The 17,374-nt window shown below is 38.7% G+C and overlaps 1 protein-coding gene and 1 pseudogene across 1 annotated transcript; both read left to right on the top strand.

Annotated features, from left to right (window-relative positions):
* The first annotated feature begins 1,942 nt into the window (after window positions 1–1,942).
* Window positions 1,943–6,891, top strand: LOC136831548 (heat shock protein 83-like; annotated as a pseudogene).
* Window positions 6,892–10,095: 3,204 nt separating this feature from the next.
* LOC136831547 (heat shock protein 83-like) lies at window positions 10,096–16,990 on the top strand. Its single transcript, XM_067092134.1, has 6 exons — window positions 10,096–10,258; window positions 12,812–13,077; window positions 13,564–13,966; window positions 14,636–15,682; window positions 15,909–16,258; window positions 16,534–16,990. Exons 2-6 carry the CDS (start codon window positions 12,812–12,814, stop codon window positions 16,664–16,666), a joined length of 2,199 nt encoding a protein of 732 aa, XP_066948235.1. The 5' UTR covers window positions 10,096–10,258; the 3' UTR covers window positions 16,667–16,990.
* Window positions 16,991–17,374: the final 384 nt, after the last annotated feature.

Raw genomic sequence — 17,374 nt, 5'->3', positions numbered from 1 at the left:
AATTCTTATAATACGAAATACATTCCGGCGTATCACGCAGTAACAAAAACACCGTTTGATGTAATAACGAATACACAACTGTGTACGAATAACGCCGAAAAACACGCATACAAGAGAATAAAGGAAGGAATAAAATGAGCTGCCAAGCCCTCTGGTCTAGCTCTAGCGGGAGAGGAATAGCTACCCGGGCGTTGGCTTCTAATGCAGGGTTTTGGTGCGGTTGCCATATGTCGTATTGTTCATTTTACTAGTTTTATGAACTGCTTGATATGTGGCCATTAGCGGATAAGGCGAATAGGCCTACCTCTTCCATTTCAATCATATGCACAGATGATTTACTGATAGGAAACTTTATTGGCCGTATAATAACTCAAAACACGAGTAATCGGTACAGTAGGCGTAGCATACGTTGCCAAGTAGACTCTTGGTAGAAATATCACTTCTTTTTTCTTTTATTTCTACTTCCACACTTCTTCTTATGTTTGCTTGACACATATCCTATCTCCCAAGGCAACCATGATTCACATAAAATCAAGCTTGTGTTGTCCATTATGAAATATCTGTATGACTAATAAGGATTCCGCTATATGTGCATGCTTTGCAACATGCAATCAATTATTTCTAGATTTTTCAAAACACATGCTCTATGCGTCATTGGAAGGTGGTGGACCAGGTGGAGGGGGAGGGGAGGACACATGATGTTATCATGGGAAATGCTTTCTCGGTATCAGGAACAGCAAGCTCATGTGTTCTTGGAAATCACTGTTTCACCATTTAAAGTTGACTGCCCATAGGCCTATGCCATCAGTAACATTTTGGTTCGTCCTGTTTTTTTAACCTTTGTTCAGCTGAGACATTTCATTTAAGAAAGGTGTCTACGTATGGAATATAATACCCACATGTGCACTTATGTAATCTCTAACGTAACACAGCGTCTAATGAATACTTTCTATAGGCCTATAAGCTTTGTATTACTTCTCTGAGTATTCCCTTCCATTTGACACATCAATTATATGTATTGGACAGACGCCGATATAAGCTAATATAACTTCTATGGCATTACAAGTTGCAGTTTTTGCTGTGTATAGACCCGACACACACATGAATTTTCTAACAATATAAATGTTTAACCGCTTCCTGACCCAATTCGCTGGTTGCAATTAAAATCGGGGAATTTCACCGTCGTCCTCATACTTATACATCATTTATTCGGGAATTTCAATGTCGTTTGCATACTTGTATGTCATTTTATGATAAATATTGTCAAAAATTCTAAAGGGAATTGACAGCACTGCAGGTAGCAACATGGTACTTTCTATTGCTTTAGTACCATGCCCGTGCCAATTCCTAATTGGCAAACTGACAGGTATTCTCTCAGGTGGTTGTTTGGGGCGTCGACAGGTGGTTTGGTGCCCTTTTCAAACCTTTTAAGACGACGTTTTGTACAAAATCTTCCCAGTTAAAAATGAGGACAAAGAAACGACCCATTTTTATTTGTCGGAATTAAAGCCTTTTCCCCGGATAAATACGTCGCTTCTGCTTTTGCAATATTGTTCAGAATGTTCTCTAATGACGTGGCTTTTCATTCCCGCCCAAGAATTGGAGAGGTGGGAAAAGGCTCGAGAGAAAATTCCAGTCGAACGGAAAGTGGTCGTACTTTAAGAAAGGCCAGCGAGGGTACGAACCCACGTGTAAATCGATGTCGGCGCCGGGAAACGTTTCTAGAACCTTCTGGAACATTCGGTCGCGTAACGCACGTCTTTTGCTCTTTCCGGTAATAGTTCCCGACGAAAATTCGAGATTTAACGCGAAAGAAGGAGAAAAGGCGTGATAGGAGCATTCATTCGTGTATATTAATAGAATTTCAAGGATTTCGCGATGATTTTGAAAGGTATAAATGCAGATTTCTAATATCGATTAATTTGATGGGCGGAGAATTTGACGCCGGGTATTTAAAGAGGCGAGCGCGATTTTTGGGAGGCAGAGTGGCTTCACATAGCGCTAAGATAACCCACGCTAAGTTCACTCTCAAGTGTTCATCACCGGTCCCATTTATATCGCGTCATCTTCAATAACTAACAAAGTAAGTGATTAATGTTTAAGGAATTCGGCTGGATCTTGTGATTGTGAATTGACTGTGACGTATGTTGCGGGAAGACGCAGTTGTGGTTAATGTTTCTTTAGTGTTTTTTTTTTTAGCGTATTTACTAATTTTGGAACCTGAGAACTTTTTCTTTATATATGGTTACGTCACGTAAGAAGGCTGTGTGACCGTGTTTTGTTTTTAATGTAAATGGCTTATGCTTTGTAACGCGTTACACATTTCACAAGTTGTTATAATATGATGTTAATTATATAAATTTACCGGTTAGGCTCAAATTCAAGGCTTTTGAACTAACGATAAGCAACTACCCGACCGCAGTGACGTAAGTTACTATAAAGAATCTCGTTCTTTTAGCTCAATAAGTCGAGAACAAAGAGCATTGGAGCCGTTACAAAGGCAAATCCTATTTAGTATTATTACTATCACTTCGTCATGTATGGTTAGCACATTGAATCCGGATATTGGAGCGAAAATTGCCCTCTAGTAGTGTACTTTGTAAATATGCTTGGTCTTCTATTATGTATCCTTAAGGTTGCAACCCCAAGATAATATTGAGAACTTTAGTCAGAAAGGGGCCCAAAAAGTAAACAATTTGAGTGTTAGTTTATTCTGGCAATTTTTTTAGTAATTTTCCTAACGTTCATTCATAAAGTCGAGTGTACTAGGAACCGTATCCACGTTCATTCATTTAGCTAAATTGAAAACTTTGCCACGTTCTGTCACAACCGTATTACATTGATGACGTCACTACGTTCATTCGAAAAGTTTTTTCACATTGAAAACTTACCCACGGTCATTCATGAACTTGATTACAATGTAAACGTACCCACGATCATTCTTGAAATTTATAACACTAAACGTACTCACTATCATTCATGAATTTTATTACAATGCAAACGTAACCACTTTCATTCCTGAAATTTATGTAGTATATTACACTGAAAATGAATAATAGTATTTTGTCAGCACTATGAATTTGTAAAATAAGACAGCTGCAATGGGAAGTTGTAAAGCAGACAGTTATTATATTTGAGCAGCTCTCCTTTTGAATATCATAAGTTAAGCATATGTTGAGGTAGTCTACAGTCAGATGTCCTTAACCTAAACATGTTTCTTGATTTCCAGATGCCCGAAGAACCAATGTCAGAGGAGGTCGAGACCTTCGCCTTCCAGGCTGAGATTGCTCAGCTGATGTCCTTGATCATCAACACTTTCTACAGCAATAAGGAAATCTTCCTGAGAGAGTTGATCTCCAACTCCTCTGATGCCCTGGACAAGATTCGCTACGAGTCCCTCACAGATCCCTCAAAGATCGAATCTGGCAAGGAGCTTTTCATCAAAATTGTCCCCAACAAAGATGACAGAACACTGACCATTCTTGATAGGTAAGTTCAAGCTATGGCCTTAGATATCAGCTATTTATTGCAATGATTTTATTTCCAAAATTTGATTGCGAGCATTGTTTGTGTATGTCATTAGCACAGTCATGGTAATTTTTTGTACTGGTTTAACGTTGAGATTGCTTACATTTAGCAATATAGCTTGCCTCATTTTCCATAATATGGCAGTTACCAAATCCCAGACACTGACTCAATTTTTTTTTCATTGCAGTGGTATTGGTATGACCAAGGCTGACCTGGTCAACAACCTTGGTACCATTGCCAAGTCAGGCACAAAGGCCTTCATGGAGGCACTTCAGGCAGGTGCAGACATCTCCATGATTGGTCAGTTTGGTGTAGGTTTCTACTCTGCATACCTCATCGCTGACAAGGTCACAGTGGTTTCCAAGAACAACGATGACGACCAGTACGTGTGGGAGTCCTCAGCTGGAGGCTCCTTCACTGTGAGGCCTGACCATGGGGAACCCATTGGCCGTGGTACCAAGATCACACTCCACCTGAAGGAGGATCAGACAGAGTACTTGGAGGAACGTCGTGTCAAGGAGATTGTGAAGAAGCACTCTCAGTTCATTGGCTATCCTATCAAGCTTGTTGTTGAGAAGGAGAGAGACAAGGTAAATAAATGTTTCATATGTAGGGGACTAGTCACTCAAGGTCATTGGTGCAATAATGTGTGGACTTATTACTGCTGTGGCAGTTTCTGAAAATTAATTTTGGGTAATCATCTTATAATTTTGATGCCATTTCCCAATTACAAGTTTGAGTAATCTAATAATTTTGATCAAAGTGATTTAATGAAACATTCTTATTTCAGGAAGTATCTGATGATGAAGAGGAGGAGAAGGAGGAAGAAGAAAAGAAGGATGAGGAAGAGGACAAGGACAAGGAAAAGGAGAAGCCTAAGATTGAAGATGTAGGCGAAGATGAAGACGCTGACAAGAAGGATGACGGCAAGAAGAAGAAAACTGTCAAGGAGAAGTACACAGAAGATGAAGAGCTCAACAAGACCAAGCCTTTATGGACCAGAAACCCTGATGACATTTCTCAGGAAGAATATGGAGAGTTCTACAAATCCTTGACAAATGACTGGGAAGATCACCTGGCTGTGAAGCACTTCAGTGTGGAGGGTCAGCTAGAGTTCCGTGCCCTGTTGTTCCTTCCCCGCCGTGCCCCCTTCGATCTGTTTGAGAACCGTAAGCAGAAGAACAAGATCAAGCTGTATGTAAGAAGGGTATTCATCATGGAGAATTGCGAGGATCTCATTCCTGAGTACCTGAACTTCCTCAATGGTGTGGTTGATTCAGAAGATCTGCCCCTCAACATCTCTCGTGAGATGCTTCAGCAGAACAAGATCTTGAAGGTCATCCGCAAGAACTTGGTCAAGAAGTCCATGGAACTGTTTGAGGAACTCACCGAGGATAAGGATAACTACAAGAAGTTCTACGAGAACTTCTCCAAGAACCTGAAGTTGGGTATCCACGAGGATTCTACTAACCGCAAGAAGTTGGCTGATTTCCTCCGCTACCACACCTCCTCCTCAGGCGATGAGATGTGCTCGCTGAAGGATTACGTCTCTCGGATGAAGGAGAACCAGAAGCACATCTACTACATCACTGGTGAATCTCGTGAACAGGTGCACAACTCGGCCTTTGTCGAGAGGGTCAAGAAGCGTGGATTTGAGGTCATTTACATGACTGAACCCATTGATGAATATTGTGTGCAGCAGCTGAAGGAGTATGATGGCAAGCAGCTGGTATCTGTCACCAAGGAAGGTCTGGAACTCCCAGAGGATGAGGAAGAGAAGAAGAAGTTTGAGGAGCAGAAGACCAAGTACGAGAATCTCTGCAAGGTGAGTTTTTGTACCCTTTTGTGTAAATGCATGTATTGGTCTGAATTACTGAACATCAAGACCCCTTTTTGCAATTGGATCTTAATTAAGAACAGTTGATGATGTTTATATATCGAATTGGATGATTTTAGGTAACTGACATCATTCTTTCCCACTTTCAGGTCATGAAGGACATCTTAGACAAGCGAGTAGAAAGGTTGTCATCAGCAACAGGCTTGTGACATCACCCTGCTGTATCGTCACATCCCAGTATGGTTGGACGGCCAACATGGAAAGGATCATGAAGGCCCAGGCCTTGAGGGACACGTCCACCATGGGATACATGGCTGCCAAGAAGCACTTGGAGATCAACCCAGACCACTGCATCATTGACACCCTCCGCCAGAAGGCAGATGCCGACAAGAACGACAAGTCTGTCAAGGATCTTGTGATGCTGCTGTTCGAGAGCTCCCTCCTGTCCTCTGGATTCACTCTTGAGGATCCTGGTGTCTTTGCCAGCAGGATTTACAGGTAATTACCCTCTACTCACATAACCCTAACCAATGACTTGACCAAGGCATTGAACCTAATTCGAAAATCTTGACCATAAATGACCATAAAATTTGATCTTGAAATTGAAACTTTACTAGAAATTCAGCCAAATTCAAATTGATTTTTACTTTTTTATTTTTCCTTACAAGGTCAACTCATGTTTTCTTTGGAAGGATTACAGTATTTTTGAAATATTCATATGAGCCAAATCTATTTCTAGTAGAAATTCAACCAGTTTTAAATTGCCAACTATTTGCAAGGTTGACAGTTCATTACCTGGGAAGCTAATAATTTCCTTATTTCAAATAATTTCCTTATTTCAATGCTGAATGACCTCATAGGTCCCAGTGCTTGGCTTTTGGCCTCAACTCTGTGTTCAATTCAATAATTTCCTTACTAATATATATAAAGAGAAGTTATGGGGTTCTTAAAAACACTCGCCACGTGTTCTAAATCCTACCATTTCTGTTTTCAGAATGATCAAGCTTGGTCTCGGAATCGACGAGGACGACATGACCGTCGAAGAATCCGGCGAAGGTGGAGACGAAGAAATGCCTCCACTGGAAGGTGATGATGAAGATGCCTCGCGTATGGAGGAAGTTGACTAAACGTGAATCCTGAATTGTTACTAGTCGATCTAACAACCATTCCATTTCATTCCATCCCATCCCATCTCATCTCATCCCATTCCATCCCATCTCGTCCCATCCAATCTCATCTGAGTTCATCCAATTTAACCATAACATTCCCATGTACTCACTTTTCATCGACTCATTTTCCATTTCAACTCATGTTATTTATCACGTTCGTTGATTATAGGAACAAGGTCTTGAGTTTAACAAGCATTAGTTAGAGAAACTTCATTAAGATTTGATGTTAATATCTGCTTTAACTGAAGTTGTATCCCCCTTTGATCCATATTGGACATCCTGTTCGAAGAACATTCCTATTTTTGTACATAACTCGACAATGTACATTTTCTTTTTGTTAATAAAGCGTTGAACGTTTTCTATGTGTTCTGTTCACCTCCCTTTTGTATTGGCAAATTTTACTATGAAAAGTACTCGTGTTTAAAAACAATGTTACACCTAATAAAGGGAAAATGGTGTAAAGTAATGGTTTCACTGAGTTTTCTGTACTTGAGAGCAAGTTATTTTTACCTGTTATTTATAAATTGTTGCCTGTAGACCAAGTCTTAAAAATCTTTGTTACAAATAAGATGGACCGTGTCACAAGGCCAAAAAAAAAAAAAAACATTTTAAAGTAAATCTATAGAGACAAGGTTGATTATTGGACAAGGTAAACCAAATAATGCCTATTGACTAAGCTGTATCTACACTGGCGTCCAGATGTCCCATTCTGTAAAGTCGCTGTGCACGAATGACCATGGGCTACATAATCCGCAATGCAGATATGGCACATGAAGTTCATAACTGCTCCCAGGCCCTTTAATAGTTATGTAGATTCCACGTCTCTCGCCCAATTATAGACGTAATGATTCTTACTTATTAGGTAACATTATCTTAGTCTGCTGGTAATAAAAAAAAAATTAAGAGGTGTCTTATCGAAACATTGTGTGTCTATGGAGCACCTTTCGAAAGCACACAAGTTGCATTGCAACTCAGAACGCTGAGAATTTAAGGGGGTCAGACGAAGTAGTTGCATTTACAACGTAGGCCCATGTAGATTTTGCATACTCATTATTGATGGAATTCAAAGCATTGTTTAGTGACTGGTTCATTTTGGTTTCAATAGACACACGTCCCCAGTAGCAGTCTCCGTTTTCAGTTTGAGCAAGCTTGACAGAAGCCGTTGCACACAGCAAATTTACATATGAACCGTTTATTTTACATTTGATCTCAACTTGAGACTACGAATATGCTCAGCAATGCCCCCATGTGTTATACTTAGTTTCTCGCGCTCTTCGTGTGTGCATAACAGTTGAAAAGCCAGAAAAAGTCAAAACAAAGCAATATGGCGCTTATGAAGTTGAACTACGACATCTCTTGAACAGACGCTGTCGTTTCTGGAGCTTGGTTGGAAAACCTTTGCTCGCCAGGCTGACGTTACAACCAAAATACTTCTATCCAAGGTCTATAAAAAGGTCCAGACATTCTATAGGCCTATTCAGCTAATCATGTCAGATCACTCGATAACAAGAACAATCCGTTACTTAGGAGGGTTCATTCATCTTATTCGGCATTTTTGTGAATGGGCCGACATTCTTGATAACTGCAGAGATAGTACTAGTAGTAGTACACAGAATCTTGGGATGCCTTAGACTGACAGTCTTTAGTGAGTGACCAGCCAAAGAATTTCTGGCGAGTGTTCTGAAAACACGCCGCTATTTTGGTTCGTTGACAGGTGTGTGCTGGCTTTTTTTTTTTACTTTTTATCTTGAGCAAGATTGCACGTGGATTTGTTTACAATCAAAGGATTAAATAGGCAACACAGTATGTAGTGCGTTCTTAATACTCATATACTTTGAATTTAAAGGGACGTGCATTTCATATTATTATTATTATTATTGACACGATGGTAACTGAATCACTGTTAATACTCTCAAATTTATGAAGGTATAAAAATGATAATATTTACATCTCTAGCTTTGAAAATTTTCTAGACTAATGTTGATAACAGAAATGATAACAGAGATTATTATTATCGTAAGTGTGACCATATTATAACAAAATTCATTATTATTATTATAATATTATTATTATTATTATTATTATTATTATTATTATTATTATTATTATTATTATTATTATTATTCGAGTACTAATACTCATACAAACAATCAAATAAAAAGTTAGAAGTGGAACTTCCCTCCTACAGAAGATTCTCGTCGCTCGGATTCCGAAGGGAATACCCCAACGGCGGGAAAACGTTCCTCGGATCATCTGCGTTGTTTTGTTTTGCGTCGTGTCCCTCGTTGCTTGTTGGAAATCGCTTTGGAAGCATGGGCGCCCGCAGCATATTTTCCAATGGGGGGCGGGGGGAATTTTCATACATATAATACATGCATAGTTTCCGGTATCAAGCAGACAAACACTTTTGACCCCTTGAACTAGCAGGGTAATTCCAAAAACAGTATCAATGCCTACATTTCTTTAATGAATAAACCAATTACATATATGTGTGTGTATGCACAAAAATTTGTTTCCAGGATTTCAGGGGGGGTGGGTTGCAAGTGGCCGCCCACACGCCCCGCCTCCTTTCCCTCGACGCGCGGGCGCCCATGTTTGAAAGTTTGAGAAATAAAAAGTAAAGATAGTCCCTAAATTAACGTAAATTCTTGTTAAAAAAAATGACAATCAACACATCAAACGTTGCCATTTATCAGCCTCGTCAATTTTAGAAGTAGGCGATAGAGTTACCGAGATAAAGTTTCTAGAAGGACGTCGGTTAGAAACCTAAAAACACAAAAACGCTTTAAAAGTTGCAATTTGTATGTCGTGTGATTGTTCATTTGAGTATATTCATATACAGTATAACCATTAAATTTTGGTTACTATTTGAAGTCGTTTAAATAGTAATAAAATATATATATATATATATATATATATATATATATGTACGTATATATATATATATATATATATATATATATATATATATATATATATATATATATATATAGAGAGAGAGAGAGAGAGAGAGAGAGAGAGAGAGAGAGAGAGAGAGAGAGAGAGAGAGAGAGAGAGACGCTCGGGCCAATTGCTATAGTCGATATATTTTAAATTTAAGTGATTCCTTTAACAGCTTGCCAGAATTAGCATCGATTCAATTACAATAATAATATAATAATAATAATAAATAGGAAATGCACTTTCAATTGAATTCAGAATATTTAAATAAAAAAAAGCTTCTCAAAGCAATTCGCTTCCTGCTTCGAATCTTATAACGAAATGGTTACACACAGAAGACCAAAATTTCGTAGAATTTTCTCATTTTCTGACGCAGGTTAAAGGTGCCCCATGATGACGAAGAACGTTTCTCGAACCCTCCACCACATTCTGCCGTGTAACGCCAGTCTTTCGCTCTTTCCGGAAATAGTTCCAGCAGGAAACTTTGAAAATTTGGATAAATAGGACATTTCCATATCTTATTAGCCATTATTTGTATTCTTAAACATAAATAATTTCATTTCAAAAGACTTTCCATAATGATAAACTAAAGAGATGACAATCATTTGTTTGATTTTCCAGAAAGCGTGCGGACTAATATCTAAAGGCCAGCAACAGGCTGCTGGGGACTTCAGTTGCGGCTCAACCTTGAGAGTGGACTGACAGTTCGCCTGAGTTTGGATACCGGTTACCGAAGGCCCGTCGTTTAACATCGTTTTTATTTAAAAGTGCTCTAGTTTCGAAGGTAAGTTTTTGACCTTTCGAGAATGGAAGGTTCCGTTGTCATAATGGTGTAATGTGACGTGGAATTATTTGGTTAGTTGAAGCCCTTGAGGCATTTAATTGGAAAATTGAACCAGACTGCTGAGCACGTTGGTCATGGATACAGGGTATGTCAGTCTGTTTACGGGGTAGATCTAAGTTACGTTAGGAATTTAAGATATGGTTAGGTCAGGACATGACATTACAGGGAAGGTTAGGTTTATTTATGAATGAGAAACCTTCTCCGGTCGGCGACTGGCGGAAATGAGGCCGCGCATCCATTGTTAAATTTTACCTTGCTGTAGCGTAAGTTGCCAGATTTTATGGTAGACGTATTCTTGATAATTTGACGTCAATTTATATAAAAAAGGTACTATTTTATAAGTTGCCAATACACGATGTGAAATTGTAACCTCCATTTTTTTAAAAGAGCTCTATATCAAATTATGACTTATAAGGTATGTCAATACCAAACCCCCGCCCCCTCCATAACTAACAGGGCAAAATTGTAACCAATAAACACCTCTGTTTTACGTGGTATTATTTTATATTGGCAACTTATAAAGTTTTACCTAACAAAATATTACTTTAGCCTATGAATTAACGAAAACTTTTCAAGAAAGGCTTAATGTGTATACCCGAATGGCGTAATATTTCAGTTTGTCTAGTATAAAACTGTTTCCTTGGTTCATATATTTTTTCGTTAATTTTCTTTTGTAGTCAAGCGCCTAACGCACACTGCGGTATACGATGCTTGCCTTAGACTTATTAATACCGGTTTTGTGTGCTGTGCATGTGTTTATTTCCTCGGGTATTTTCCAGCGGAGATTACATACCAAACGCCTTATTTTCATTCTTGTTAAATGTTAAATAATCGCATTTTCATTTGAAATGTTAGTTTTCTTCAAGGTCTAACGTAATCTTAGAGTTCCGAGACACTAAAGAACAAAGTGGGACCTCTCTCTCTCTCTCTCTCTCTCTCTCTCTCTCTCTCTCTCTCTCTCTCTCGTTCGTGGTTAAGATTATGAATTCCATTTAATAGTTCAGGCTGTACTTTTGTCGGTTAGCTAGAAACGATGTCACCAGATTAACTTTGCTAAATTTCATTTAATAAGTAATACTAAATGTCAGTCTGTACTTTTGTAGGTATGCACAGCTAGAAATGCTGTCACCAGCATAACTTTGCTAAATTTCCTGGAAAAATATTTTAAATAGTATTGGCTAATTTGATACCTCTCTCTTTTTCTGGAACACTTTGGTTAAGATTATAATTGTTCTGAATTAACGAAAATTTCCATATTAGTTCAATCTGCCATTTAATAAGTAATACTAAATGTCAGTCTGTACTTTTGTTTATTTGTATGCACCTAACTCAGAAATGCTGTCACCAGCATAACTTTGCTAAATTTCCTGTAAAAAATATTTTAAATATTGGCTAATTTGATACCTCTTTGACGTTTTAACTACATCGTACAGTTATTCCATGTCACAGGTATGAACGTATTTAATTACCAAGCCATTGTAATAACTTATTGACATTTGTACTGCTCCAAGTCCATGGACTGCATCCTTTTTGTACCACCACTGGAATGAACGTAAAAACATGAGTAAAAACTGTCAATTCCATATACATAAAGACTTAACCATTAATACAAACAAATAATAGAATACCTAATATCTAGGTCGGCGACTGGTTGGAATCAGGTCGCGGTAGCTGTCCTCAGTTTTACTGCGAAATATGCAGTCCTTTTATAGTTTTGAACGTAAGTTGTACCCAACTGTGACTAGAAAATATCCCAATTTTAATATCTGGTTTGTCTTATAATTCATATACTTATTTAAGAATAAAACCACTAAGACGATGGTGGGTCCGGGAGTGGAGCTCGTGTGAACTCTTATTTAATTTACATGTATATATTTGATTTAATTATTTATCTGTTTTGCTGATAACAGATCTGTTTTTCCAATTACCTTCAGCCACTTTCGAATGAACCCCTTATTCTTTGGAAGCTTGAATTTCAAGTCAATGCCCCTTGTGGGCTTGTCTCATATGAATAGGGTTCATCTTTTGAATAATAATGATTATTATCCAGTAAGTACCATAATTCACACACCCCTGAAACTCCCAAGAGGTTTGATATCAGAAGCATGTTGATACAGCTGTAGGTTAGACAGACCCAGAAACTAGTTATTAAACAATAATGTTATGCTAATTTGATCTTTTAAGTGCTCCAGAGCCTATTTCCTCGAGTTCCGTTCTCAGCCAGCACTCTGCTGGCCGCGAAGTTCAAATCTCCGACCAGTGAAGTGCTGAGTAGTGAGAGAAATTTATTTCTGTATGGTAGTAAAGTACATTTCCCTTAGGAGCTTCAGGAATTATTTATAGAGTGGTCTGAAATTTGTTCCTTACAATAAGGTTGTGAGTCTAAACATTACTGTATCAGCATAAGCTTTGAATCAGTTCTTTATTTTACCTAGCATCTAAGAGGAAGAAAGCAATTACTTTATTTCCTAATGAAGACATCTTTGTTTTCAGATGGCAGCAGATGAAACCCAGATGGCAGATGAGGTGGAGACATTTGCCTTCCAGGCAGAGATTGCTCAGTTGATGTCCCTGATCATAAACACATTCTACAGCAACAAGGAAATCTTCCTGAGAGAGCTGATCTCGAACTCGTCAGATGCCCTGGACAAAATCCGTTATGAATCTCTCACAGATCCCTCAAAGCTCGACAATGGAAAAGAGCTTTACATAAAGCTCGTACCAAACAAAGATGATCGAACTCTCACAATTCTGGATACGTAAGTTCACCGTCTGCTATTGGTTTAAATTTAATTTGGTTCTCTTGGAACTGGAATTTAAAATTTAGGCCGAAGGCCAAGTACAGGGATTGGAGAGAGGTCATTGAGTGCTAAGAATAATGTTGAAAGTAAGATGGAATACCGAGAATGTGAAGAGGTATGGTAGAAAGGGCCTGAAGGGACTGTTAAGAATCTTAAGTAATGCCTACAGTGCACCGTGTGAGGTGCCCAGAAAGCATTACCACCTCTTCCTGGTGTGATTTGCTTTGTATGTCTGTGTTCTTTATAGCTGGTGGTTGCTTTGAGTGTATTGAGTCAGAAAATTTTGTCAAGTTTAGCTGCTAGTTGCTACTAGTCTGTTCAGTTTGAAAAGATTCAGCTCTTGTACACTATAATTTTATCCTAGCTTATTGCTACTAGTCTTGTCAATTAAATCTTTTAACACAAAAGTAAATTTTAATCTTAACTTTAAATTTTACTTTACAGTGGTATTGGTATGACAAAGGCTGACCTGGTCAACAACCTTGGTACCATTGCCAAGTCAGGCACAAAGGCCTTCATGGAAGCTCTTCAAGCAGGTGCTGACATCTCCATGATTGGTCAGTTTGGTGTAGGTTTCTACTCTGCGTACCTCATCGCTGACAAGGTCACAGTCGTTTCCAGGAACAATGATGATGACCAGTATGTGTGGGAGTCCTCAGCTGGAGGCTCCTTCACAGTGCGACCTGACCACGGGGAACCTATTGGTCGTGGTACCAAGATCACACTCCACCTGAAGGAGGATCAGACAGAGTACTTGGAGGAACGTCGTATCAAGGAGATTGTGAAGAAGCACTCTCAGTTCATTGGCTATCCTATCAAGCTTTTAGTTGAGAAGGAGAGGGACAAGGTAAGTTTTTACACGTGTTTATCAGAGTAGATTGGATTCTTTGATTACCCAAGGTACCATGTATTTGAAGACCTGGTACTGCACTGTAATTATAATTAAGATGCTGTCAGCCACAGTTTTTACTAGACCTTGTCATATTGGATTGTTGAATTTTCATAAAATATTAAAATTACTGTAGCTCATTTTGTACAAATCAAGTGCCCTAATTACTCAAGGTTCTGTGTATTTTAAGGTCTCTGTACTGTAATTATAATTCAAAGATGCTCTCAGCCACAGTTTTTAGCAGACCTCAGCATATTGGATTTTCGTGTTTGCAAAAATTCTAGATTAACTGTGAAATCATTTCTTACGCAAATGTCATGAATGTTCTTAAAAGTATTTTCAGTACACCATGATAACATTATCAGTAAAGTTTCTTGCAATAGAAATGTTAAAGAACTCTTGAAATTGCTGTTGTGCAAGCTGTAGTATGGAGGTTTTCGTCAAATTTGAAAATATTTAAATAGTTATAATCATGCCTCCCAGAAAAATCTTACAAAAAGTTGTCCTATAAAAATTTTACGAAAAGATATTTAAATATTTTCCAATGGGTTGAAAACATAATCAGTAAATTTTACCAGAGGAATAGTGAATGAGTTTCGAGACTGATGTGATGCATTACAATTCCAGGAAGTATCTGATGATGAAGAGGAAGAGAAGGAGGAAGAAGAAAAGAAGGATGAGGAAGAGGACAAGGATAAGGACAAGGAAAAGGAAAAGGAGAAGCCTAAGATTGAAGATGTAGGTGAAGACGAAGACGCTGACAAGAAGGATGACGGCAAGAAGAAGAAAACTGTCAAGGAGAAGTACACAGAAGATGAAGAGCTCAACAAGACCAAGCCTTTATGGACCAGAAACCCTGATGACATTTCTCAGGAAGAATATGGAGAGTTCTACAAATCCCTGACAAATGACTGGGAAGATCACCTGGCTGTGAAGCACTTCAGTGTGGAGGGTCAGCTAGAGTTTCGTGCCCTGTTGTTCCTTCCCCGTCGTGCCCCCTTCGATCTGTTTGAGAACCGCAAGCAGAAGAACAAGATCAAGCTGTATGTACGAAGAGTATTTATCATGGAAAACTGTGAGGATCTCATTCCTGAGTACTTGAACTTCCTCAATGGTGTAGTCGATTCAGAAGATCTGCCTCTCAACATCTCCCGTGAGATGCTTCAGCAGAACAAGATTCTGAAAGTTATCCGCAAGAACTTGGTCAAGAAGTCAATGGAACTGTTTGAGGAACTTGCAGAAGACAAAGAAAATTACAAGAAATTCTACGAAAGCTTCGCAAAGAACCTAAAATTGGGTATCCATGAAGATGCCACTAACCGCAAGAAGTTGGCAGAGTTACTCCGCTACCACACCTCCTCCACAGGAGATGAGATGTGCTCGCTGAAGGACTACATCTCGCGAATGAAGGAGAGCCAGAAACACATCTACTACATCACTGGTGAATCTCGTGAACAGGTGCGCAACTCGGCCTTTGTTGAGAAGGTCAAGAAACGTGGATTTGAGGTTGTCTACATGACAGAGCCCATTGATGAATATTGTGTGCAGCAGCTGAAGGAGTTTGATGGCAAGCAGTTGGTATCTGTCACAAAGGAAGGTCTGGAGCTCCCAGAGGATGAGGAAGAGAAAAAGAAGTTTGAGGAACAGAAGACCAAATATGAGAATCTCTGCAAGGTGAGAGGCATAATGTTTTTTTTTTTTTTTTTTTTTTTTTGTGTGTTTTTGTGTGTGTGTTTTTATCTGTGGGATGTTGGTATGGTATTGTAGATAATGGTTCAGATTTTGAAGCCTAATGTTTGGAATTCCTTGCATGGGGTTATTAGTCAGTTTCTGAGTAATCTTGAGCTGATATAGCATTATTAAACATAACACAATAATCTTCCCTATTAATGTATTGCAGGTCATGAAGGATATCTTGGACAAACGTGTCGAGAAGGTGGTTATCAGCAACAGGTTGGTAACTTCCCCATGCTGCATTGTCACCTCGCAATATGGCTGGAGTGCCAACATGGAGAGAATAATGAAGGCCCAAGCTCTGCGTGACACTTCCACAGTGGGATACATGGCTGCCAAGAAGCACTTGGAGATCAACCCCGACCATAGCATCATTGAAACGCTCCGCCAGAAGGCAGACGCTGACAAGAATGACAAGTCTGTGAAGGATCTTGTGATGCTGCTCTTTGAAAGCTCCCTCCTGTCCTCAGGATTCAGTCTAGAGGACCCAGCTATATTTGGCAGCAGGATTTACAGGTGATATGAAATGACTGTTAGCTGTGTCCGAAGTACAAAATTTAGTGTAGCATGAGTTGAATATGAGGTTGATTGTATGATTACATTTATGAACGAAGACTTGAGTTGTTTGTTTGTGATGAATGGAAAGTCTGTTTCAACAGTAACTGACATTGTGAAAAACTGGCAATTTTTAGGAGAGTTTTTCTTGTGAATGTTTATATGTATATCCCACAGGATGCTAAAACCTCTTGTGATCTTATTGAATAAATCTAAAATGTTTTTCCACCTTTCAGAATGATAAAACTTGGGCTTGGTATTGATGAAGATGAAGAAACGGCTGTTGAGGAATCCAGCGGAGCAGGAGAAGAGGTGATGCCACCTCTAGAGGGCGATGAAGACATCTCAAGAATGGAAGAAGTCGACTAAGTCAGTGTAACCCACTAGTCAGTATGTTAATGAGACTCACTTTTGTCATAACCTTTGTCATTTTTGATACAGCAGTGATATATTCCCAAGGAATATATTTATTTAATGAACGGGTTAACTTTGCCAAAGTCCAGGTTCCTGATGCATAGGGTTAGTGATGTAGGTTAGCATGACACTCCATTGGGTGTGGAGCTGATTTTGCTGTAAACATTTGAAATGGAGTTTTGAATTGTTGATCCATATTGGACTGTTACTCTCGGGACATTCCACTTTTTCCTACTCATGTCTAGTGCACAAACTTTGTTAATAAAATGGTCAGCTAGAGATTTATTTATTTACCCTTAAGTCATTGCAAGTAACTGAAAATATGCAATAGCTTTATACCAAAGAAAGATTGTTTGTTTAGGATTTTAAAATGGGATCAGGTATGTGTTGTCTTTAATGTAATAGGAATTTTTTTTCAAAAACTTGAAGGATATACCATTGAAGTCATTAAATAGTTCTCGCCTGTGTTCTGCTGTCATTCAATGGTTCTCACTTAGGCTGTGATGGGTTATGAGCAATGTGTGTTGAATTCAACTAAAGTAATTGTCAGAAAGAAATTGCTAAACCATTCTATCATTGCGACAGAGACTAATGACTAGGTTAGAAAATATCTTGGCTTTTAAGTAGCCCCCAGGATCCATGCTACTCTAGTTGGATAATGTT

The sequence above is a fragment of the Macrobrachium rosenbergii genome, chromosome 48 (genome assembly GCF_040412425.1).
Source record: "Macrobrachium rosenbergii isolate ZJJX-2024 chromosome 48, ASM4041242v1, whole genome shotgun sequence".
In the NCBI taxonomy this organism is placed as follows: domain Eukaryota; kingdom Metazoa; phylum Arthropoda; class Malacostraca; order Decapoda; family Palaemonidae; genus Macrobrachium; species Macrobrachium rosenbergii.
Note: the sequence above shows the minus strand (reverse complement) of the source record. Positions and strands in the feature narration are given on the sequence as shown.

Bases quoted from the DNA above. Each gene is read 5' to 3' on its own strand.
- LOC136831547 (XM_067092134.1), top strand. From the start codon at position 12,812: ATGGCAGCAGATGAAACCCAGATGGCAGATGAGGTGGAGACATTTGCC. The intron at 13,078-13,563 runs GTAAGTTCACCG...TTTACTTTACAG, and splicing joins ACTCTCACAATTCTGGATAC to TGGTATTGGTATGACAAAGG. The intron at 13,967-14,635 runs GTAAGTTTTTAC...TTACAATTCCAG, and splicing joins TTGAGAAGGAGAGGGACAAG to GAAGTATCTGATGATGAAGA.